Source organism: Enhydra lutris, unplaced genomic scaffold, assembly GCF_002288905.1.
Source record: "Enhydra lutris kenyoni isolate GAN:26980312 unplaced genomic scaffold, ASM228890v2 scaffoldscaffold19, whole genome shotgun sequence".
Classification (NCBI taxonomy): domain Eukaryota; kingdom Metazoa; phylum Chordata; class Mammalia; order Carnivora; family Mustelidae; genus Enhydra; species Enhydra lutris.
In genome coordinates, this window is record NW_019154103.1 from 6,449,559 (window position 1) to 6,474,790 (window position 25,232).

General features: G+C 37.6%; 1 protein-coding gene across 1 annotated transcript in view; it reads left to right on the forward strand.

Annotated features, from left to right (window-relative positions):
- Positions 1 to 208: 208 nt before the first annotated feature.
- Positions 209 to 25,232, forward strand: part of LOC111148275 (zinc finger FYVE-type containing 16) — a 50,985-nt gene continuing 25,961 nt past the window's right edge. The window contains exons 1-5 of the mRNA XM_022504751.1: positions 209 to 387; positions 15,042 to 15,150; positions 15,989 to 18,234; positions 19,151 to 19,247; positions 22,230 to 22,391. Coding sequence (XP_022360459.1) covers positions 15,081 to 15,150; positions 15,989 to 18,234; positions 19,151 to 19,247; positions 22,230 to 22,391 — 2,575 coding nt within the window. The 5' untranslated portion in view covers positions 209 to 387; positions 15,042 to 15,080. The remainder of the gene's footprint in view (positions 388 to 15,041; positions 15,151 to 15,988; positions 18,235 to 19,150; positions 19,248 to 22,229; positions 22,392 to 25,232) is intronic.

The window sequence follows — 25,232 nt, forward strand, 5'->3', positions numbered from 1 at the left end:
AAGCAGAACTAAACGAGAGGGAAGGGCAGCAGCGTTGGGAACAGGCAGTCAGCTGAAAGGCTTGAAGCTCGGGGGTGGGTGGGAGCATTTTTGTTGAGGCCGGGAGGAAGAGGAGGGTGGCCAGGGTGAAGTAAAAAGGCTTTCTGGGGAGCAGGCCTGGTTAGCTGCCCGGCGGCAGGCGTGTCCGGTACAGGCCGGTGCGCCTCGCCAGCTGCGGAGGGGGGCGGGGGAAGCTGAGTCTAGGTCAACGAAGGGCAAAGGAAGCCGGACACTGACGCAGTCTGCCTCCCGATTCCGGCTTCCAGGCGTCTAGTGGGAAACCGAGTCCTCATCTAAAGCCGGTCTTCAAGCTGCCTCATCATCCCACAACCTTCCCAGGCACTTCCGGTAAGAAACCCGGCACCCACAGCCCGGACTCCGCAGAGCAGCGCGCAGGCGCTTCGGGACCTGGCAGAGGCCGTGGACGCGGAGGGAGGGGGGCTGTGAGCCGTAGGAAAGCCTCTTGTGCGCCTGCGCTCTCAGCTCTCTTCCCCACACCCCCCGCCCCAACAGGTCGGGGGGGAAAACAAACCCTGAGCCGACGTAGCGCACCCCGGGGTTCCCGGCCGGGGTCGCTCTTCATTCCTCTGCCCGGCGTCGCATCGAGTCCCCAGAGAGCTCCTCTGGGGTGTGGGGAGGTAAGAGCCCCATTAACAGGCAACTTGGCCTCTCCTCACTCCTGCTGCACTCACGGAGGGGGCGGGTTGGCCGCTGGACCCGCCGACCTGGGTGCCGGCTTTGGCCCTCCTTTTCCTCCAAGGGCCGAGCCTGGGCCCCCGACTTGTTCTCTTTCCTAGGCCGCAAAGTTGAACAGGGAATCACGACCCTCAAACCTCGCGTCCGCTCTGTAGAGCTTGGAGGGCCGGACCGGGCAGGGAGGGCAATCTCAGCGGCTTTTTGCCGGGTCCCACCCACCCCGACCGCCTCGAGTCGCCTCGAGTGGTCGGACTGCCAGGGAGCGTCCAGGGGGCCGCGGCGGGTGTAGGGAGAGGGGTGTCCCGCCAGGGAAGGGGCTGTGCCTACCTGAAGGGACTGTGGTTCCCGCGGAGAGGTAGTTTCTGCGCTGGGAGGACTCGGCTCTAGCAGAATCTGTCATCACTGCCCTTGCTCTTTCGCAAACCCCATTCTCGCACCGATGCAATTTCTCATCATTTTGGACAGAAGGATGCGGCGGTGTTCTTTTTTCCTCCCTTTTCTTTGGCACCGCTGAAAAATTCTGAAAGGTGACCTGACTTTTAAACTATTAACTTACTTGTACTACCGTGATAGCAAATTATTCCAGACTGAGTGTCCTTGTTTGTTTGACTCGTATGGAAACCAGCCCATACACTTGATAAGTTCTTTTTCATTTAACAAAATAGGAAATTGGTTCGTCGATTTAGCTTCCTTAAATTATTATTTTGAGCTTGTTGTCTTCTGAATTGGCGGAAGTGTAATGGTTTTTGACCCAGGAAAACTATATATTTTTTTCACCCCATTTCTCCCTTTTTTTCCCTCCCGTAGATATTAAACTGCATGCTTAGGGTCCAGAACAAAATCTTAAACATAATAAAGATTACGAAAAAATAATAAGCCATAATTTCACCATTTAAAGATAATCAACCACAGTTAATATTTTGACTTTTTACCTTACAGGTTTTTTTTCTCGTGGCATTTTCTTAATTATGATGATTTTATAGAGTTGGATTATCTGCTTTTCTCGCTTAAATTTAAGTGTTACCTATGTTTTTAAAAATCTTAATAAGTATAACTTGATGTTTGATTATACAAGTAATGCATGAGCAAAATATCTTTTGAAACAGTTACATTACAGATAAAGCTGCGTTCCCACTTAATTATAATCCCAATGTTACATAATATGATAGTATCACAGTTTTTTAACCCAGTGGGTCTCAGGATCCCTTTACAAATTTAAAAATTGAGAACTAAAAGAGTTTCTCTTAATGCAATATATTTAGTATTTTATAAATTAAAACTCAGAAAGTTTCCAAAAATTATGCATTAAAAGCCCTTCACATGTTGAATTAAATATTTCTGAAAAATATATTTAAAAAATTTAGTGAGACGGGTGGCATTGTTTTTTATTTTTGCAGATCACTAATGTCTGGCTTTGTAGAAGACAGCTGGATTCTCTTATTTGCTTCTCCCTTTAATCTGGTGGGTTGTCTTGTCTGCTAAAGCACATTAGCAAAATCCAGCCATGCATAGATAGGTGTTTGGAAAAGGAAGGACCCCGCTGACCCCCTAAAAAGTTCTGAGGTCTTCCAGGGGTCCTCAGACCAGTTTGAGAAAGATGATTTAATTATTGTATTAATGTGCTGTTAGGTTCTTACGCAATTTTGCACTATTAGGAACATTTCAAGTTGAAAGTTATTTGTGATGTGTTCCCCCACACAATTGCTAATGTTTCTCTAAAAGTAGAATTAACTTAGGATGCCTGGGTAATTTTCTTTTGTGTCCTAATATTGGGGTTTAGATGGTTTCAATTAATGATTTGATGAAATATCTTTGCATGTTTTCAGTTGCTTTGGATTATTTTCTTAAATTTTTAAAAAGAATCGTTAATATCAAATGGAATCTCTTCGGGACTGTAGATACATGTTGTTACATTGTTTTTCTGAGAGGGTATACCAGTTTACTATCAGTAGTATCTGAGATGTTCTTTTTATCATACTCTTACAAACATTGAGCACTTTTATTATTAAAAAAATTATGGGGGTGGCTGACTGGCTCAGTTGATCATGCAACTTTTGATTGTGAGTTTGATCCTCATGTTGGGTGTGGAGATTGCTAAAAAGAAAAATTGTGTTCTGATTTAGTAGGCAACAAATGATATGTGTTCTAACTCATAGTACATTGATAGTACAGATTGTGCTTTGAATATTTTTTCATAATTTTATTAGTTGTTTGTACTATTTGCACATTTATAGTCCAATGTCAATGTGTTTTTCTAACAGATTTTCATTATTTTTTTTTATATTTTAAGGATATGCTCTATACTTTTTTTAGGAAAGGAACAAAATTATCTTTTCTCCTGTTTACAGAAGTAGTGCATTTTTGTAAAAAAAAAAAACAAAAACAAAACAAAACTAAAATACTGTAGAGATGCATAATGTGGATATGAAAGACCTGCATAATCACAGATACTATCATTAACAGTTTGGTGTTGGCCGTCCATATTTTTCTTCTGTGTCTTTGCTAATACTTTTTTTTTTTTTTAACAACTTATTTGTAAAAATGGGTTTGTACTGTGCATGATGTTTTGCAGTTTGATTTTTTTTGTCATTTAGCATTATATATTGGCTATTATCCTATAGAAGTACATATAACTCTATGAAAGTTTTATCCAGAGGGGCTTTAGGGACATTTATTGTAATCTTTAGTTACCTGATGTCAGGCTCCTGTCCTTTTCTATATGCTCTTCCTAGGTAATCTCATCCATTAACAGGTATGTGTTGCCAGTTCCCAAATCTTTTATCTATCTCAGACTTTTCTCCTGCATTCCAGATCCTTATATTCAACTGCCTATTGGACATCTTCCCCAGGATGTTCTCAAGGTACTGCAGACAATAGTCCAAATGTGAACTCATGTTTTCCCTCAGTCCTGCTCTTCTCTGTATTGCCTGTCATGGTCAGTGGTACCACCGTCTACCCAGTCACCCATGATGGAAACCTGGCAGTAATGCTAGCTTTCTCCCTTGCTTTCACCCTCCAGAATTTCCCACTCTTTAGCCACTTTGCTATAGATCTCCTTTCCTTCTGCTTTGCCCTCATCATCTCTCATCTGAACCATTTTAGGAGTCTCCTTCCTATTGGTTTTGTTGGTTTTCTGGTTAATCTTCTATGTTGCTGCCACTTTTTTTTTTTAATCATGAAGAGATGCTTTAAAACCATTTTTTGTAAAATGCTGTAAATTTTTTATTGTAAATCTGAGAGTACATAAATGGTCAGGTGAGTAGAAATATTACCTAAATAAAATAGGTTATCATATGTACACATAAATAAACTTCTTCAGAATAGGGAGTATATCTTATATTCCTTTTGTATTCTTAGTGTATGTGGTAGATTATTGGCACGCTAAGTACATCTTAGTTGAATGAAATGGGAAGTATGTGCAGCTTCAAATTTCATGTTAAAAGGTTTCATGTACAGTACTTATATAAATTGTTGAATTGTGTTATTATTTATCTTACCTTTTCTGCACCTTTTTAGGCACCTCAGATGACATAAAGCTTAGTAGTACAGTGCTGTAATAGAGATGACTCTGTAAATAGGATTTTCATGAACTCCATACTTTTTTAGAAAAATTGTTTTTTTTCTAATGAGAGACTATTTCTAGATTCCTATGATTCTCATTTCTGTGCTTTATGTTTTTAATATGTTCTATATTCAGAGTTCCTTTACTACTTTTTGCTATTATATTTCTTAATGTAATGTTAATGTTTATCAAAGGGATACTTGTACGTAATTTAAAGAGTAAAATAAGACTATAGGGCTTAAAATGAAAAGTAATAATCTTTTGCCCCAGTCCTCTCTTCTGAATCCCACTCTGCAGCAGCAGTCTTTTTCAATCAGTGTTCCTCATCTGGAACATAAGTTGCAGTGCTGTTTCCTTAAACACACACACACACACACCCACCCCCCCCCCCCCCCCCCCCCCCCCCCCCCCCCCGTGATGGTTTAAAACTAGTAACACTTTTAAGCATGGGAAAGAAGGTAGTTCCTTACCTAAAATGGATGCCTTAGGGCATTAAGCCTTCATTCTCTTATAGAACCCTTGCTGAGAAAGGCTCCTGCAGAGTGAATAGACTATTCAGCTCTTTATTTTTTGTTCAACTCTTTTTCACCTCTAGGTTTTTAAATTACCTGCTTACTTTTACAGCTATCTCCCCATCCTACTGCAGTTTACCAATTTCCTATTACAGGAGATGAGAATTTAGGTTTGTTACACAAGCCTCCACCTTTAAACACTGCACTTTTCATCACCTCTTATTTGCAGATTAGTTCCGTGCTAATTTTTAATTAAATGACTATTTAGTGTTTACATCATTTAACCATGTGCATAATGTGTACAGGTAAGCCAGGTATATTGTACTATTTGTTTGTAATATAATATTTTGGGTTTTTTTCCTAGAGTTTATAATTACCTTAGTTTTGTTTTGTTTTTCTAAGATTTTATTTATTTATTTGTGAGAGAGAGAGTGCACAAGCAGGGGGAATGGCAGGCAGAAGGAGAAGCAGGCTCCCTGTTGAACAAGGAGCCCATGTTGGACTCCATCCTAGGTCATGACCTGAGCTGAAGATAGACGCTTAACTGATTGAGCCACCCAGCTGTCCCTACCTCAGTTCTTCTGTATTATCTACCTCTTATGTATCTTTACAAATGTATGTTTAATATCTTTTTAATGTATCCTATATATATATTTTTTTTTATTTAAGTTTTATTTTTTTTAAACATATAATATCTTTTTATCCCCAGGGGTACAGGTCTGTGAATCGCCAGGTTTACACACTTCACAGCACTCACCATAGCACATACCCTCCCCAATGTTGTATCCTATATATTTTAAGATGTTATTTAAGTAATCTCTACCCCCAGTGTGAGGCTCAAACCTGCAACCCCAAGATCAAGAGCTGCACCCTCCACTGACTGAGCCAGCCAGGCACCCTTCCTTTATAACTTTAATTACTTACTTAATTAATTTTTTAATTTTTAAAGAAAGATTATATTTATTTATTTGAGAGAGAGTGAGAGAGAGTATAAGGGAGGAGAAGGTCAGAGGGAGAAGCAGACTCCCTGTGGAGCTGGGAGCCCAATACGGAACTCTATCCTGGGACTCTGGGATCTTGACCTGAGCTGGAGGCAGTTGCTTAACCAGCTGAGCCACCCAGGCGCCCATAACTTTAAGAACACTTCAGACAAAATATGTAAATCTCCTTTTGGTAGATTCAAAATGTCTGTTGTTTGTTTTGTAACATCTTTCTTGTAATTGCCTACCACTCTGCATCTGTAGTCTTGCCTTGCTTTCTAGGCCTATTGTTGCATGGCTGTCTTTGAGGTATGTCCTTTTATGATCATCTGTGCATTGCATTTGTCTCTCCCTGTGTTGAATAGCCTGTTTCCGACTTCAGCCCTTCCTCTTTCTTGTTGTCTCCCTCATGTTGATAGAGTACATATTCTAGTAGGCCCCTGAGAAAGACTGAATGGGAGGCAGCGTTTTTAGATTCTTGCCTGTCTAAATATGTTTTTTAAAATTCTGCCCTCATACTAGCTGAATATAGAATTCTAGGTTGTAAATAATTTACTTTTAGAATTTTGGATGCATGGTTCCATTGTTTTCTACCTTCTAATATTGCTGCTGAGAAGTCCAGTGCCAGATACGATAACCATTCCTTTATATGTGACCTGCTGTTGCTCTCTGGAAACTTTTATATTTATTCACTAGGTTTGTAGTAAGCGTAATTTTTGTGGCAGGCATTGCTCAAGATACTTTGAATATATTGGTGAACAAAAATACAAGATATCTACCCTATGCAGCTTAATTTCTTGGAGGGACGAGTTGTTCCAGATGGTAAACAATATAATAAATATATTATACAAAAAGTTAGAAGGTTGTAAAGTTAAATGAATGCTTTAGAACAGAGACAAAGGTGAACAGGATGGGATGGGGAGGTCAAGAGTGTAGGGGAAAGGTGGGGGATGCTGTTACAGCCTGAAATGGGTTGATCTTTCTGTAAATCACTCAGGTATTCTGAAATTTCACAATGATGAGGCTCTAAGGATTTTTCATTCATTGTGTTGGGCCTTGACTGGGCTCTTTCCACCTGGTGATCATATCATTCAGTTCTGAGGTATTGTATTTGACAATTTCTTCCTTTGTTTATTCCTATACTTTTTTTTTTTCCTGGACTTCTTGTTACTTGAGTATCAGACCTCGTTAGATTAAATTTCTAATCTTTCTTCTTATTTTCTTTCCCTTTCTTTTTGTTTTACTCTCTAGGATATTTTCTTAAGTCTATTTTCCAATGCCTTCACTTCATTAAAAAAAAAAATCTTTTTATTTTAGAACAGTTTTAGATTTATAGGATTATTGGGAAGATAGTCCAGAGAGTTACCATTTACCCCCCTACCCAGTTTCCCTATTATTACATATTACATTAATATGGTACACTTATCATGATGAGTGAACCAGTATTGATACCTTAGTATTAACCAAAGTCCATACTTTGTTCACATTTCTTCAATTTTTCCCTAATATGTTCTGATCTAGGAGTTTATCCAAGATACCACATTACCCTGATTAGTCTTGTCTCCTTTGGTTCTTCTTTGTTGTGACAGTTTCTCAGATGTTCTGTTTTTTATTTTCTTGAGAGTTTTGATACTAGTCCACTATTGAGAAGAATGTCACATGTGGTTTTTCTGATGTTTTTCTCATAATTAGATTGGGGTACTGTGTTTTAGGAGGAAGACAACAAGATAAAATGCCATTGTCATCACATCATATCAAGGGTACATATTGTCAACATGACTTAACACTGTTGATGTTTTCTTTGATCCAATGGCTTGAGGTAGAGTTGGTCAGGTTTCTTCACTATGAAGTTATTTTTTCTCCCTTTCTGTACTGTACTCTTAAGAAGAAAATATGTGCAGCACACTTAAGGAGCAGGGAGTTATGTTGCACTTCCTTGAGAGCAAAGTATCTATGCAAATTATTTAGAACTTTTCTGTGTGGGAGATTTATCTTGTTCCCTGTTTATTTATCTCAGTATGAACTCATTTTTTTAATGCTATGGGTAATAAGCCTGTACTGGTTTATATGTTTTATTGTTCAGATTTCTAGCTTTGGCCTTTGGGAGCTCTTTCAGTTGACTCCTGTATTCTTTTGACATACCTCCTTCATTGTATGCGTGTATACATCCATGCATGCATGTGTACATGCACTTTACTTCTGGGATTACAAGATGCTCCATGCTCATCTTGTATATTTTCTGCCCCAGTCTTAGAGTCAGCCATTTCTCCAAGGAGCCTTGGTTCCTTTTGTTGGAGAAACCATGTTCTGGGTGCTAAGTATGATGTCTTGGTTCTAGGCCCTGTCAGCTAACAGAGCAAGAGATATACATGTTTATACTAATATCTAGAAGTATTTCAAGTAAAAAATTAGGACAGATATGTAACCATCTCTATCCATGTTAAGCTACCTATGAGTTTATACCAGTGTCTCCAATTCAAATCCATTACCATGTGGAACATTTTAGCTTCCTTCTCTTTTGCTTATCTAACCTTCCCTTCCAACAGTGAGAAACCTGGCTCCTGTCATCAGCCATCCAATTACTTTTTCAATCCAGTGTACGTGTATAATGGTTCAGAATTGTTAACGCATACCCCCTTGGGAAACAGCTTTATGAACTAGAGAATAATGCTTGTGTTCCTTTTGCCTTCAGCCTTACAGACTCCCTCATTTCCAAAGGTAACACTGTATTCCTCCACCCCTTTCAGTAAGGTTGTTTTATATATTTGTAATAAATTTGGCCCTTTTCTCACATTCGGCATTCCATTCTGAAATCACCCAGTTTTCTAAATAATTTTTTAATATTTGAGTATGTTAAGGTTTATTCTTTGTGCTGTAACCTGACAAATGCTTAATGTCTTGTTTTCATCACTATAGTATCATACAAAATAGTTTCACCACCCTAAAAAAATCCACTGTGCTTTACCTGTTCATCCTATCCCTTACCCCAAACCACTAGTGATCACTTATATGTTTACTCTCTTTGTAGTTTTGACTTTTCCAGAATGTCATACAATTAGAATGGTATGATATGTAGTGTTTTCTGGTTTTTGGTTTTTTGTTTGTTTTTGTTGTAGATAGAGAATGAGCAAGCAGCTGGGGAAGGGCTGAGGGAATCTTAAGCAGGCTCCCACCCAGCATGGCACCCAATGCAGGGTTCAAGCTCATGACCCTGAGATCCTGACCTGAGCCAAGAGGTCAGATGCTTAACCAACTGAGCCAACTCAAGAGTCCTACGTACAATGTGTAGATTTAAAAAAAATTTTTTTAAGATTTTTATTTATTTGACAGAGGGCAAGCATAAGCAGTGGGGAAGGGGCAAAGGAAGAAGCAGACTCTGCTAAGCAGGGAGCCCAACTCGGGGCTCAGTTCCAGGACCCTGAAATCATGACCTGAGCCAAAGGCAGATGCTTAACTGACTGAGCCACCTAGGTGGCCCCACTGTGTAAATTTTTAAAAATGGGCTGCTTTTACGTAGCAATACATATTTAAAACTATCTATGTCTTTCTGTGGCTTGTTAGCTCATTTCTTTATATCACTGAATAGTATTCCATTGCTTGAATGTAACAGTTTATTTATCTATTACTTACTGGAGGTTATTTTGAATACTTCCAAATTTTGGCCCTTATAAATAAAGCCATTATAAACAATCACACCTAAGTTCATGTGTGGACATAAATCTTTATAAATCAGTTGGGTAAATATCTAGTAGTATGAATGCTGGATCATATAGTAAGACTATAGTTTTGTAAGAGACAAACTGTTTTCCAAAGTGGGTGTACCATTTTGCATTCCCACCAGAAGTAAATAGAGTTCCTGCTGATTGGCACCCTTGCAGCATTTGGTATTGTCAGTTGTTTGGATTTTAGCCATTGCAATTGATGTAAAATGGTATCATTGTTTTAATCTGCAGTCCCTAAAGACAAACGATGTGGAGCATTTTATCATATGTTTCTTTGATAACTGTGTATCTTCTTCGGTGAGGTGTCTGTTTGGAACTTTTGCCCATTTAATTGGATCGTTGGTTTTCTAATTATTTAACATTAGGTGTTTTTTTGTAGACTTTGGATACAAGTCCTTTATCAGATAGGTGTTTTGCAAATATTATCTTCCAGGATGTGGCTTTTCCTCTCATTCTCTTAACAGTGCCCTTTTTAGAGCAGATGTTTTTAGTTTTAATAAGGTCCAGCTTAATCATTTTTTTCATGGATCATGCCATTTTTACATTTAAAAACTCCTCACCAAACCCAAGCTAATGTAGATTTTCTCAAGAAGTGTTACAATATTGCACTTTACATTTAGGTTTATTACCCATTTTAAATACATTTAGGTCTTTTATCCATTTTAAAAACATTCAGGTGTAAAGTCTGTTTCTAGGCTCATATTTTTGCATAGGGATGTCCAGTTTTCTCAGCACCACTTGTTGAAAAGACTAGCGTTTCTCCTTTGAATTGCCTTTGCCCCTTTGTCAAAGATGCATTGACTGTATTTGTGTAGATTTATTTCCCAGTTCTCTATTCTTTTCCATTGATCTATATGTCTATTCTTTTGCCAGTAGTATATTACCTTGATTTTTGTAGCCTTCTAAATTTAAAATCAGAGTGAGTTGTCCCAATTTGCTCTTCTTTTTCAGCATTATGTTGGCTATTTTGTCTTCTTTTCCATATACACTTGAGAATTTTGAGTTTCCTAAGTCCTACAAAATAGCTTGCTAGTGTCTTGATTGGGTTGCACTGAGAACTGACATTTTAACAATATTGAGTCTACCTATCCCTGACAATAGAATATATCTCCCAGTTATTTAGATCTTTGATTTTTTTATCAGTATTTTGTAGCTTTCCACATATAGGTCCTTTATATATTTTATTAAGTTTATACCTAAGTATTTAATTTTTTTGAGGTCCTATCATAAATGGCATTTTTTAAAAAATTCCAAATTCCAGTTGTTACTTGCTCATATATAGGAATGCATTTGATATTTGTTATTAACTTTGTATCCTATGTCCATGCTGTATTCATTACTCTATTTCAGGGGGTGAGTTTTGAGGATTTTCTACATTGAAAATCATGTCATTGCAAATAGAGACAATTTTATTTCTTCCCTTCCAAATGGTGTACTTTTTATTCCCTTTTCATGTTGCACTGGGTGGGGGGGGTATTTCATTTCAGTACTATGTCGAATAGGAGTTGTGAGAGAAAATATCCTTTCCTTGATCCCAGTCTTTGGTGGAAAGGCATCCAGTTTCTCATCATAATGTATAATGTTAGCAGTAGATACTTTCTAAATACTCTTCATCAAATTGAAGAAGTTCCCCTCTGCTCATAATTTGCCGAGAGTTTTTATCATGAGCAGATGTTAGGTTGTCAGATGCCATTTTTTTTTTTGCATCCATCAATATGATTATATAACTCTTCTTATCCTGTTGATATGGTAGATTATATTAATTAATTTTCAAAGGTTGAACCAACCTTGCATACTTGGATAAATCCCACTTGGTTGTCATGTATAATTCTTTTTATACATTGTTGGATTCTACTTGCTAATATTTTGTTGAGGATTTTTATGTCTGTGTTCATGAGCAATATTGGTCTGTAGTTTGCCTTTCTTGTAATATTTTTATTTGGTTTTGGTATTAGAGTAATGCTGGTCTTATAAGTGAATTAGGAAGGGTTCCCTCTTCTTCCTTTTTCTGAAAGAGATTATGAAATATATTTTTCTTCCTTCCTTAAATGTTTGGTAAAATTCACCAGTGAAGCCACCTGGATCTGGTTATTTGTTTTATGGAAGGTTACTAATTATTGGTTCCGTTTCATTAATAGATACAGGGGTATTTGAGTTATCTGTTTCTTTTTCTTTTTTGTTTCTTTTTAAGATTTTATTTATTTATTTGTCAGACAGAGAGTGCATAAGCAAAGAGAGCAGGAGGCAGAGGCAGAGGGAGAGGGAGAAGTAGGCCCCTTGCAGAGTAGGATCATGACCCGAGTGGAAGGCAGACGTTTAACTGACTGAGCCATCCAGGCAGCCCATGGGTTATCTGTTTCTTCCTGTGTGAGTTTTGGTAGCTTGTGTCTCCCAAGGAATTGGTTCATTTCATCTGATTATCAAGTTTGTGGGCATAGAGTTGTTAATAATATTCCTTTATTTTCCTTTAAGTGTCCATAGCATCAGTAGTTATATCCCCCCTTTCTTTCTGATACTGGTAATTTGTATTTCTCTCTTTTCTTGATTAGCCTAGTTTATTAATTTTACTGATTTTTTTCCAAAGAAAAGAGTTTTTTGTTTCAGTGTTTTGTTTTGTTTTTTTTTTTTTCTATTTGTCTATTGGTTTCTCTTATGTTCTTTGTTATCTTTGTTTCTACTTGTTTAGTTCTCCTTGCTCTCCTTTTTCTAGTTTTCCAAGGTGGAAACTTAGACAATTGATTTTTAGATCTTTCTTTTTTTAACCTGTGCACTTATGTTATAAATGCTCCTCTAAGCACTGCTTTCACTGCATCCAACAAGCCCCACTTTGAATTTTAAGATTTTTGCTATCACTTTCCATGATCACTTTTTCCCCCTCCATATATTCTTTATTTGTGGCTTACCATCCTTGTGTCATAGTTGCATTGTTATGTTTCTGAGAATATTAATTAGTTTCTTTGAAGTTTTCTTCTATTTCCTGCATTGTCTTTTTCTCCAAGTTCCTTTTGTTTGTTTTGGTGTCTGCGTTTTTGTATACTATTATATAGGGTATAACCACAATTTAAAAACAGAGGTAAAAGCGGCGCCTGGGTGGCTCAGTGGGTTAAAGCCTCTGCTTTCGGCTCGGGGTCATGATCTCAGGGTCCTGGGATCGAGCCCGCATCAGGCTCTCTGCTCAGCAGGGAGCCTGCTTCCCCCTCCCCATCTGCCTGCCTCTCTGCCTACTTGTGATCTCTGTCTGTCAAATAAATAAATAAAATCTTAAAAAAAAAATAGAGGTAAAAGAAGTAATGTGCTTTGTTAAATCAGGATGACATACCATTGTTACTGAAAATTCTTCTGAAGTTTACCTGTTGCCAGCATAATTATTGTTCCTTTTAAGAGCACCTTTCCCTAAGGGTACTCAATCTTTGGAGTACAAAGGTGTCACTCCAGAGTGGCCACTTGTGAATTTCTCTTTATTTAAATTGCTTGGTATGAGTTACCTGTATCTGTTGAGTTGTGTTTTTCATCAATTCTAGAAAAATTCCTAGGATTATCTTTTCAAGCATCCTTGTTTCATGCTCTGTAGCTTCCGTATGGGACTCCATTCCCATGATGGATGACTTCTACCATCGATGTCTCTTCACCTGTTATATTTTCCTCTTTCTTGTCTTTCTGGGTTGCATTTTAGGTCATTTCTTCAGTTAGGTTTTCCAGTTCACTCAGGTCACTCTTAAGCTTGTTACATCTATTTAACTCACTTTAAAGTATCCTTATTTTTTCTGGACCTCAAATATTTTCAGTTTATGGCAACTATCTTGTAAAACACTCTCATTTGTTCGTTTTTCTCACTTCTTTTTTTTTTTAATTTTTTTTTTAAGATTTTATTTACTTGACAGACAGAGATCACAAGTAGTCAGAGAGGCAGGCAGAGAGAGAAGAAGGGAAGCAGGCTCCCTGCTGAGCAGAGAGCCTGATGCCAGGCTTGATCCTAGGACCCTGGGATCATGACCTGAGCCGAAGGCAGAGGCTTTAACCCACTGAGCCACCCAGGTGCCCCTATTTCTCACTTGTTACTATTCCTAACCCCAGGCAACTGTTCACGTGTGCTTCATAATGTCTATTTTTTTGTTTGTATGTATTACTGCAGAATTTGTATTGTTTTTATTGAGCTTTAAAAAGGTAACAGTATGGAACAGATTGGAAATTTTTTTTTTAAAAAAAGATTATTCGCCAGAGACCATGTGAGGGACATTGCTGTACAGTGTTTCACTTTCTGGGTTTAGCTGATTGCTTTATTTTGCTATCACCTAACTTGTCCCTCTATGCTTGGATTTCCTATAAATACTCAGTTCTAAATGCTTGATTAGATTCAGGTTCAGTTTTTTGGGGCAGGAATACATTATATGTGATGTTATCTTCCACACCAGGCACATAATGTTTGGGTCTTCCGCATTTATTGATGGTAAAATTGATTAGTGGAAGTCAGATGTGTTTGCCTATTCCCACCATTATAAAGTTACCCTCCAACTTTTCATCTCACACTTCTAGAATATATTGATAACCATTGCTTAGTCCATTAGTTGCATTAAGGATTTCCAAGAGATAATTTTTAAAATTTTAATACCCATCTGTATTTATTGATTGGAATTCTTATCTAAAGAAATTTCCCTCAGTAGCTACTTTATTATTCTAAAGTACATTTTGTAAATAAAGGGGTGGATAAATTATTGGCTCTTTTCCCTTAATATATGAACTCTCAGAGTAATAAGTTTGTGCCCTGGCAACCCTCTAATGAGTGGTGTTATCTGTTTTTGTTTTTAGTATCATTGTGATCTCTTGGTTTTTTATCTATTTGATTTGTGTTCAGTACTTTGTAGCCTTCATTCGTTTGATGTTTGGTTGTCCCATTTAAGATGGTAAAAGCCCCCTATCAATTAGGCTCCTTGCCCTTTTGATTTTATCCCTTTAGTCATTGATAGATTCCTTTAAGGTGTCGGGCTCATTTGTGGAGTTGGTTTATCTCCTTTATTTGTAAAACTAACTTATTTGTACCTCTTTCGTATGTTCATTTTCTATTTCTTTAACTCCTGCTCTTAGTTTATTAGTCTTTAATCTTTTTTCTGTTCTGATATAAGCATCTAAAGCTCTAAGCATTTGAAGTACCACTTCTGCTGAATCCCCCAAGTTTTTGTATGAAGTATTTTTATTTGTATGTAGTATGTTTTATATTTTTGTCTTATATTTGGCATATGGTACTTACAACTATTTTTAACTTTCAATTATGAATTCTTTGACTTATGTAACTTATGTAACATGAGTTACTTAGATAAGTCTTTTAAAATTTACAATAGTGTATGTATGTATGTTATGTTGTTATAGTTGGTTTTCATGTCATTTTGTATATAAGGAGGCAATTTCCCCAACTAAATTATAGATTACTCAAAGCAATTTGTATCTTTTTCTTATGTTTCTTGGTATTCAGGAGATGGCATAATATTTATATGTTAGAGAATTAAACAAACTTTCATAACTTTTTATTTTCTAGGCATATAAGGATTAAATTCTGAATAAGTGTACAAGAAGGATGGACAGTTATTTTAAAGCAGCAGTCAGTGACTTGGACAAACTCCTTGATGACTTTGAACAGAATCCAGGTTTGTTGGTTTTTAATTTTTGATACTAAAGAAATTTTAAGTGTCTGTGATTCAGTTATCCCAGATATAGAGTACTCTTAGCAAAATTTGGTTTCAGTTTTGGTCACATGGTCATATTGTGTAAGTTCACATTTCATTATAACATACCTAGTCTGTTCTTATACTGAATAGAACCAATAGCCAGAAATAGAAGTAAAGAAAGTAAAAGTTTTCTCTACAGATACAAATTTAACTAAAAGACCTTTAAAAGCAACATACGAGGGGCCTGGGTGGCTCAGTGGGTTAAGCCTCTACTTTCGGCTCAGGTCATGATCTCAGGGTTCTGGGATTGAGCCCCGTGTGGGCTTTCTGCTCAGAGGGGAGCCTGCTTCCCCCTCTCTCTCTGACTGGCTCTCTGCCTACTTGTGATTCCTCTCTGTCAAATAAATAAGTAAAATCTTAAAAAATCAACATACGAGCCAGCTAAAAGCAGCTTAAAAACTTTATATAAACTGGTATTTCATTAATATGAGAGATATTTTACTCATCTAATAATGAAGACTAGGAAACCAGAGAGAAAACCAAAAGGTTGGATTGTTTTTCAGCTCTACCTCAGTCTGGTTTTTATAGTGCACCTGAGTTATTTTGAGTGGAACTTCTATCACACTTGACATCTACACTGAAAAGTAAAAACCCCAAGTAGTTTAAATAAAACTACTTTTGGAGATTATTATCATTTCGTAAGAGAGTAATCTATTTCTGATCTAAACAAAAGTTTAGTTAGTTTAGGAATCTTAACGTATTTGTGATAATTTTGCTTTGGCTTTCCTGAATAACATTATATCTCTATTTTAATTAGATGAACAAGATTATCGCCAAGATGAGCAAAACGCATATGATTCTAACCACTGTTCAGTTTCTTCGGAGTTGGCTTCCTCACAGCTGACTTCACTGCTACCAAAGGATCAACAATGCATTAATTGTTGTGCCTCATCAGAAACATGCTATGAAACAAATCAGATTTCCCTTAACAAAACACTTGAGGGACTAGCTTCCATACAAAATGAAAAAAATGTAACAGGACTTGATCTCCTTTCTTCTGTGGATGGTGGCACTTCACATGATATCCAGCCTCTCTATATGGGACGATGTAGTAAACCTGTCTGTGATCTGATAAGTGACACGGGTAACTTAGTTCATGTAACTAATAGTGAAGAAGATATTAAACAGTTATTGCCAGATGATTTTAAGTCTAGTGCAGATTCTTTGATTGGATTGGATTTATCTTCAGTGTCAGAAACTCTTTGTGTTTCTTCAGCGGACCATGTCATAGAGGAACAGAATGATGTCAACTCTGAATTACAAAACAGAGAAATTAGTGAGACTGAAGAATTGGGTACAAAAGTAGATACAGCAACTTCAGATTCATGTAATTACAGTGTGAAAGAGAATTTAAAGGATAAAAAGATCTTTAATCAGTTAGAACCAGTTGTTGATTTTAACATGCCATCTGCTTTGACTCAACAAAGTTCCAAAATGTTTGATGCCAAAGACAGTCTACAACACAAGGACCAGCCATGTGAATTGCTGAAAGCCGATAATGGTTTGGTAAAAGAGGAAGTAGACGTGGCAGTCATAGCTGCCACAGAATGTTTAGTAGAAGGAGACCGCACAAGTGCTTTGCCTTGCAGTTTTCCAAAAAATGAAGATTTATACTTAAATGATTCAAATGCAAAAGATGAAAGATTCAAATTACCAGACTTTTCCTTTCAGGAAGATAGGACTGCTATAGTTATAAAACAGTCTGCAAAAGAAGGCTCAAGAGATGTAAATCTTAAAGATGATAATCAAGATGTAACTCAAGATTCCTCTCCAGCTCTACATGTTTCAGGTGAAGAGGTATACTCCTCACTGACCTGTCTTCCAGTACCTGGGTCTTTGTGTGGATCATTAATTGAAAGTAAAGCACATGGTGATTGTTTACCACAGAATGAACATAAAGACAACATACAAGATGCAGTGCCAGTACATGAAGAAATACAGAAGAGTGTTATTCTGGATGGGGAACCATTGGAGGAGACTAATCTTTTGAAACAAGAAAAATGTAAAAACATAATGGAACAGGTGGGAAATAGAAAGGTAGAGTCCAACCCGATGATAATCAGAGTTGAGTCTTTGGATCACCCTGGTAATGCAAATTCTTCTACAGCTACAGAATCTCAGATGGAGGCTTCTGGTGCTGATGCCCCAGAGTTTCCTGATCATTGCGATAATCTCCCTTTTTCAGGCAATGATATCGATGGGCAAGACTTAGATTATTTTAATATTGATGAAGGCATGAAAAGTGGTGCACTAATTAGTGATGCTGAACTTGATGCCTTTCTGACTGAACAGTATCTTCAGACCAGTAACATAAAATCGTTTGAAGAAAGTGTGAATGACTCAAAATCTCAAATGAATCAGATAGACATGAAAGGCCCAGATGATAGGAACGTCAGTAATACATATTTCAATGCTGAAACAGGCGCTACTGGAGAAAGTCCTGGCATTATATTGATTTGTGAAACAGTTGATAAACAGAATACTGCAGAAAACGGTGGCCTTTCTTTAGGGGAAAAAAGTACAATTCCAGTTGAACAAGGGTTATCTAACAGTAAACCTGAGATTACAAATGAATTATCAGTCTCTGATATTAACAGTCAATCTGTTCATGTTGGGGGGGCCAGACCAAAGCAGTTGTTTAACATTCCATCAAGACCAAGGGGTTCAAAGGAACCAAATAAACCAGATGTTCCAAATACGCCTGAAAGTGAGCCCAGCGTAGCAAATATGATTGTTCCAACCACTTGTACTACTGATTCTACAACTGATCCTCAGGTTAGCTTCAACTCTAATTACATCGATATAGAAAGTAATTTTGAAGGTGGATCCACTTTTGTAACTGTGAATGAAGAACCTCTACCAGTAAACACTTGCAAAGAAGGCATGGTTTTGGGCCAGAAACAACCTACTTGGGTTCCTGATTCAGAAGCTCCAAACTGTATGAACTGCCAAGTCAAATTTACATTTACAAAACGGCGACACCACTGCCGAGCATGTGGGAAAGTGAGTTATAAAAATCTTTGTCTTTTATTCTTTTCAGACATTTTAAATGAAATTTAATGTGACAGAAAAGCTGATTAAGAGATGATTAAAAGTTTTGACTCGTTTAAAAATCATTTTTCATCTACGTGGAAATATATAAACCACTGTCATTTTTCAGATTGCTTGAGGGTGAATGAATGTCACCTTGTCTTGAATATAATGTACTTGGAAATGAGGAATGCTAATTACTAGTTTTTGTGATATCTAAGAATATGTCTTTATCCCTCTAACAATAACACATGAGATGTCCCAAATTCAGTCATATCCCCAATTCAGTCATATCCCCTTGTGTCATTGGATTAATTTCAAGACCACTCTGCAGTGCTACAGTCTATATCTAGGGAAACATAGAGGGGGGAAAAGCAAATTGGCTGCCACAGCTTCAGAATGTTGAAGCTGACCTTGTTTGCATTCTGACTGCTTTGTCTGTAAACTCTAAGGGTTGCCTATAGAAATAACATTGCATTTTTTATTCAGCAATTTCCAGTATTATGTTGGTCTCAGATCAACTCTCCTCTCTTTTAGAATAATAATAATACTCTGCTTTTAAAAGTTTTAAATAAAGGACCACAGGAAGCTTTTTAAATTTATAAACTTATTCATTAAAGAAAATTTTTGTTCTTTTCTAATTAACAGAATTGATTTAAAGGAATTCTTCTTGTCAGACACACAATTTGAAATTGCAGAAATCTCACTGAAGTAAAACAAAAAAGAACCATTTTAATAACTACCTGTGATTATAGTGATTAGAAAAATTATTTATGTAATCAGAAAAATGGTGTTTGGTTAATTACATTTTGGGCTGCCTCCTCCCCTGCCTTCCATAGGTATAAACATGGTTCACACAAAACCAAATTTGATATTTTATTCTTTATAGGTATTTTGTGGTGTCTGTTGTAATAGGAAATGTAAACTACAATATCTGGAAAAGGAAGCAAGAGTATGTGTAGTCTGCTTTGAGACTATTAGTAAAGGTGAGTATTAACCTGACATATTTTCTTCCAGTAATTTAATATATCTTAAAAACAATTGGATTGTGACAAAGATAAACTTCTTTATTTTCTTAAGGCGAGGACCTAGTGTTGACTTATCTGGCTTAGGTGGGACATCCCATGGCTTGGTTTCTCTTCTTTTTGTTCTACTCTCACAATTAATACTACCAATCTGGAAAGGAAGCATTCAGTTTCTGGAGTGGCAGTTCATTAACTTTTAACAGGTACCAAGTCCCTAAATGCTGCATTTCATCTTCCTATTTGTTTTGTCATCATCATTGCCATCTTTATCATCTTAATCTAAAAATTTACAGAATACTTAACAATAAGTAGAATTCAGTGTTATAAATTAATAGCATAAAGCAAGATAATAGTTCCCACCTTTTTGAAAATTATACCCTAAGATGGGAATGCAAAATAAGGTAATAATATTTATGATTTTATAGATAAGTTCATAGGACTGTCACAGTATTGGCACATTTTGTCTCATACATTTTTTCCCTTCTCAATTTTGGAATTTTGTTTGTATGTATTTCCCATTGTTTCTGGCTCCCTAGCTTAGCTACCATTATCAGCAATAATCTTGGTGGTCTTATTTGTGTTCTCACAGAGTATATGTGTGTGTGTGTGTGTGTGTGTGTGTGTGTGCATCGTATTGTGGGTTTTTTCCCTCAAAGACACATTTGGCCTTTGGAGTACTTGGCATTTTCAAAGATTTGTTGACAGTTTAATTCCCAGCAAATAGTACTTGGGACTTTTCAATACCAGACCTGTATAGTAGCTCAGGTACTGCTTCCTGTTAGCCAGGAGAATAAATACCTGATAATAATTTGTTTTTCTCTTTTGAATGAAGATAAATTTTTTCAGCAATTCTCCAAAAAGCTCTGATGTGAGTCTATTAGCCTGAGGTAAGCTGCTTTTCTCCCTGCTGTTGACCTCTGCTCTGGAAGATAATAGAGTGTAAACTTTTTATATTTCCATCTTACCAACCTTGTTTATGAAGAGATTAGTTTAAGACTTTATAGTTGTTTTATTTTTTCCTGTGCTATTTCAGTAGTCTAGAAGCCTGCTGGGGCTATTAGCCAGACAACCTGTTGGAATTCAGAAATATGAGAGCAAGTTCCCACATAATTCTCCCTCCCCACTTGAAAATAATTAGCCATTAAGATTTGAAACATTATTTGAGTTGACAGTTCAGATTTCTGGGTGAACATTAAAACATTTTAACTGTAAGGGTCCAGGAGAGGAGAAGGTATAGTCATTGAAGAGACTCAGTAGGATATTGAGATCATGCTTTGGTTTATCAAAGAAAATATCTTGGAATGAATTTGGTTATCTAGTTGTCTGTTTTATTTATTGTGTTACGATATCTTATAGAGTGTATTTTCACTTAGGGTTCTATTTAACACTAATTTCTATACCACAAAAAAAAACAAATACCAGTTATTTTAATATCAACCTTAGGGTGGAAGATGGTAGAAGTGATCATTTAAAATAATGTTATTAAATAGGATGAGAAAGATGGCTCAAGGTTTGTAAGACAAATTCCATGAAGGATTAAAAGAAAAGATAGTTTAATTAGAGATTATGGATAACGAGGAAGTTGTGCTGAGACTGTATAAGTTTCAGGGAATCTTGCATGTGAGTGCCATTAGGTAGATTTGGGGCAAGTTGGACATTACTCAAAACCCAGGGTAAGGTATATGGATTTTATTTCGTGAGTTGAAGCCATTTCATGACAGTGCTATAATTCAGGGGTACTCAAGGAGGATTACTTTAGCAGTGGTGACATTTATAGCAGATTGGTTTGGAGAAATGATGAGGGGAAAGCTACCAATGCTGTTGCATGTCATTTGGATGAAAAATCATTCAGCAGTATTCAAGCACTATTTTGCATTTTGGAGTTACAGCTGTGAACAGAATATAGTCCTGTTCTCATGGAGCTTATTTCATGGAAATTAGGTATGTGGGGAGAGGTGGACAGTAAGCAAAGACATTATCAGATGGTGATAATATCCTAAATTAGAGTAGAGTATAAGAGGGATAGATAGTAACAGATTGGTGGCAAGAGTTGTATTTTTTTTTTTAAGATTTTATTTATTTATTTGACAGACAGAGACCACAAGTAGGCAGAGAGGCAGGCAGAGAGGAGGAAGGAGGCTCCCCATAGAGCAGATAGCCCGCTGCAGGGCTCGATCTCAGGACTCTGAGATCATGACCCAAGCCGAAGGCAGAGGCCTAACCCACTGAGCCACCCAGGTGCCCCAAGAGGTAGTATTTTTTAATGATAGGCAGAGTTAGGCTTTATGATAATATGACATGTGAGCAGAGACCTGAAGTGAGAGAATAAAGCTATGTGAGTTTTTATGGGAAGAACAGTCCAAATAAAGCAGCAAGAGCAAAGACTAGGTGAGTGCTTGCTTGACTTGTTGAAGAACCAGGAGGCCTGGATGGCTGGATCATAATGAACAAGTGGGATAGTAGTGACAGATGAGGTCAGAGAGAGAGCTAAGTGGGAAGGCAGAGGAGATAGGGATATAGACTGTGTAGGTTTTGAGAGCCACTGTAACAACTGAAATCTTCACTCCACTTGGGAAGCCATTAAAAGATTTTAAACAGAGGAATGATGTGATAGGGTTTATGTCTTAAAGAAATCACTCTGAACTGTGTTGTAAATAGACTATAGGGGTACAAGGACAAAAATAGAGACAGTCATATTAAATAACGGTTACTTTCTTTAGTAGATAAACGTTTACCAAATATAATATTGAAGTAATTGATTGGCAGCTTATACTGAAGTGGAGTGCTGCCAACTGGAGAAAGGACATTATCTTTGCCAAGTACTACTTTTTCTTGCTTAGCCATTGATTTCTTTCTCTTCACAACTTGAAAAATAGATAATTTAACATAATTTACTTTGAAGTTCAAAAGTATTTCAATATTTTAATATTTTTCCCTTTCTAGCTCAAGCATTTGAAAGGATGATGAGTCCAACTGGTTCTAATCTTAAATCTAATCATTCTGATGAATGTGCCACCATCCAGCCTCTTCAGGAGACCCAAACATCCAGTATACCTTCACCTACAACTTTACCGATCTCAGCACTTAAACAACCAAATGTTGAAGGTAACTAGAAGAAAATGATGTGTCTTAGACTAAAGATAATTTTTTTTTAAGATTTTATTTATTTATTTGACAGAGAGAGATCACAAGTAGGCAGAGAGGCAGGCAGAGAGAGAGAGAGGAAGCAGGCTCCCTGCTGAGCAGAGAGCCCCATGCAGGGCTCGATCCCAGGACCCTGGAATCAGGACCTGAGCTGAAGGCAGAGGCTTTAACCCACTGAGCCACCTAGGCGCCCCCTAAAGATAATTTTTTAATGGAATTTCTAGTTTGATAAGGTTTAGTGAAGACAGAGAGACCAGACTAGATATTGGAAAGAATTTGGCTAACAGACACATGAAAAAATGTTCATTATCATTAGCCATCAGGGAGATTTAAATCAAAACCACATTGAGATACCACGTTACACCAGTTAGAATGGCCAAAATCAACAAGAGAGGAAACAACAAGTGTTAGAGAGGATGTGGAGAAAGGGGAACCCTCTTACACTGTTGGTGGGAATGCAAGTTGGTGCAGCCACTTTGGAAAACAGTGTGGAGATTCCTTAAGAAATTAAAAATAGAGCTTTTATGACCCAGCAATTGCACTACTGGGTATTTACCCCAAAGATACAGATGTCATGAAAAGAAGGGCCATTTGTACCCCAATGTTCATAGCAGCAATGGCCACAATTGCCAAATTGTGGAAAGAGCCAAGATGCCCTTTAACAGACGAGTGGATAAAGAAGATATGGTCCATATATACAATGGAATATTATCCTTCCATCAGAGAGAATGAATACCCAACTTTTGTATCAACACGGATGGGACTGGAGGAGATTATGCTGACTGAAATAAGCCAAGCAGAGAGAGTCAGTTATCATATGGTTTCACTTACTTGTAAAGCATAGGGAATAATGTGGAGGACATTAGGAGAAAGAAAGGAAAAGTGAACTGGGGGAAATTGGGGGGGAGATGAAGCATGAGAGACTGTGGACTCTGAGAAACAAATTGAGGGTTTTGGAGGGGAGAGGGATGAGGGATTAGGTGAGCCTGATGGTGGGAATTAAGGAGGGCACGTATTGCATGGAGCACTGGGTGTGGTGCATAAACAATGAATCTTGCAACACTGAAAAAAATAAAATTGCATAAAATAAGAATTTGGTACAGGGAACTGGTATGCATGTGTGTTAGAAGGTTGGAAGAGCAACTCAGAGAGTGAGTCAGAGACTACTAACTATTGGAAGCAACCACTGCTCCTAGGGTTGGAGTAATGAAAGGCGGAAGGCAATATTCTAGAACTCAGTTCCGGAGTACTAAGAGGTGTTTGGTTCTCAGACCTGGAATTCAGGGTGTGACTGGTGGTACGATTTCTGGAAGAATACCAAATAGCAAATGCTGGAACCATCAAGGGGCTTCATAGGATTGGTGTTTAGTTGAATTAAGGAGTATTCCAGCCTTGATGTTTGGAGTACTGCAAATCACAGGGCATGCACCTATATCTGGTGGTACCGCTGCTGCAAGGATCCTGGCAGGAACTAGAAACAGAATTCTTTCTCTTCCCACTTCCAGTCTCCCACCAGTGCTCTTAGCAGAATGTGACCAGAGCCAGCCAACAAGGGGGTCTGGGAGTTGTACTTTTCCAGACTTCGACCTGGCATCAAAGAGCACCTTATAAAAGGGTGGGCTTGGGTTTGAGAGACAATAGGTAAATAACTGGCATAACTCCCTTTCTTTAAAAATCTGTTTTTAAATGTATATTTTACCACAATAAGTATGTTTTCTTTAATCTATATAAAATTTTTGGCTCTCTGTTCTTTTTATATAATCTGTTGTAATTTAGGACCTTGAGTAATGCCTATATACTTTTTTTTTAAGGATTTATTTATTTATTTTAGAGAGTGAGAGAATGAGCAAGCGGGGGGAGGGCCAGAGGGAGACAGAATCCTCTCTCTCAGCAGTGCCCTGATCTCTTAGGATGCCCCTCTGAGTGTGGAGCCCAAAGTGGGCTTAATATCAGGAACCCGAGACTGTGACCTGAGCTAAAACCAAGAGTTGGCTGCTTAAGTGACTGAGCCACGCAGGCGCCCCAACCAAGCCTGTGTACATTTTAAAATACAAACTATTAGTCTCTAACTTGCCAGAAAATAACTGTAAATGTCAGTTAAAAACAAATTCAGATACTTCTGATAATTACTTTGGATTTCATTTTATTTAATGTAGCTATACTCTGTCATCATAACTTAGATAAGGAGATTCAGCATATATGGTTATATGTTACAACTCTAAAATGAATAAATATGCTTTAAAAATATTTACGTGTCCTTGGGACACATAAGTGGCTCAGTCAGTTTTAAGCTTCTGCTTTTGGCTCAGGTCATGATCCCGGGGCCCTGGGATCAAGTCCCGCATCAGGCTCCTTGCTCAGTGGGGAGCCTGCTTCTCCCTCTGCCTGCCGCTCCCCCTGCTTGTGCTCTCTCTCTCTCTCTGACAAATAAATGAATAAAATCTTAAAAAATAAAACAACCAGGGCACATCGGTGGCTCAGTGGGTTAAGCCTCTGCCTTCGGCTCAGGTCACAGTCTCAGGGTCCTGAGATTGAGCCCCCGCATTGGACATTCTGCTCAGCGGGGAGACTGCTCCCCCTTTCTTTGCCTGCCTCTGTACCTACTTGTGATCTCTCTCTATGTCAAATAAATACATTAAAAAAAAAACAAAAACCACCAACCAAAAAAAAAAAAAATTTACATGTTCTTTCATATTGACATCCTGAATTACTAAATTATAAAAGGATTGCAAATATCTGAAAGATACCTTATTTAGTATGTCTACCCATATTGCAAAAATTGTATGTAATTCCAATTTTCTC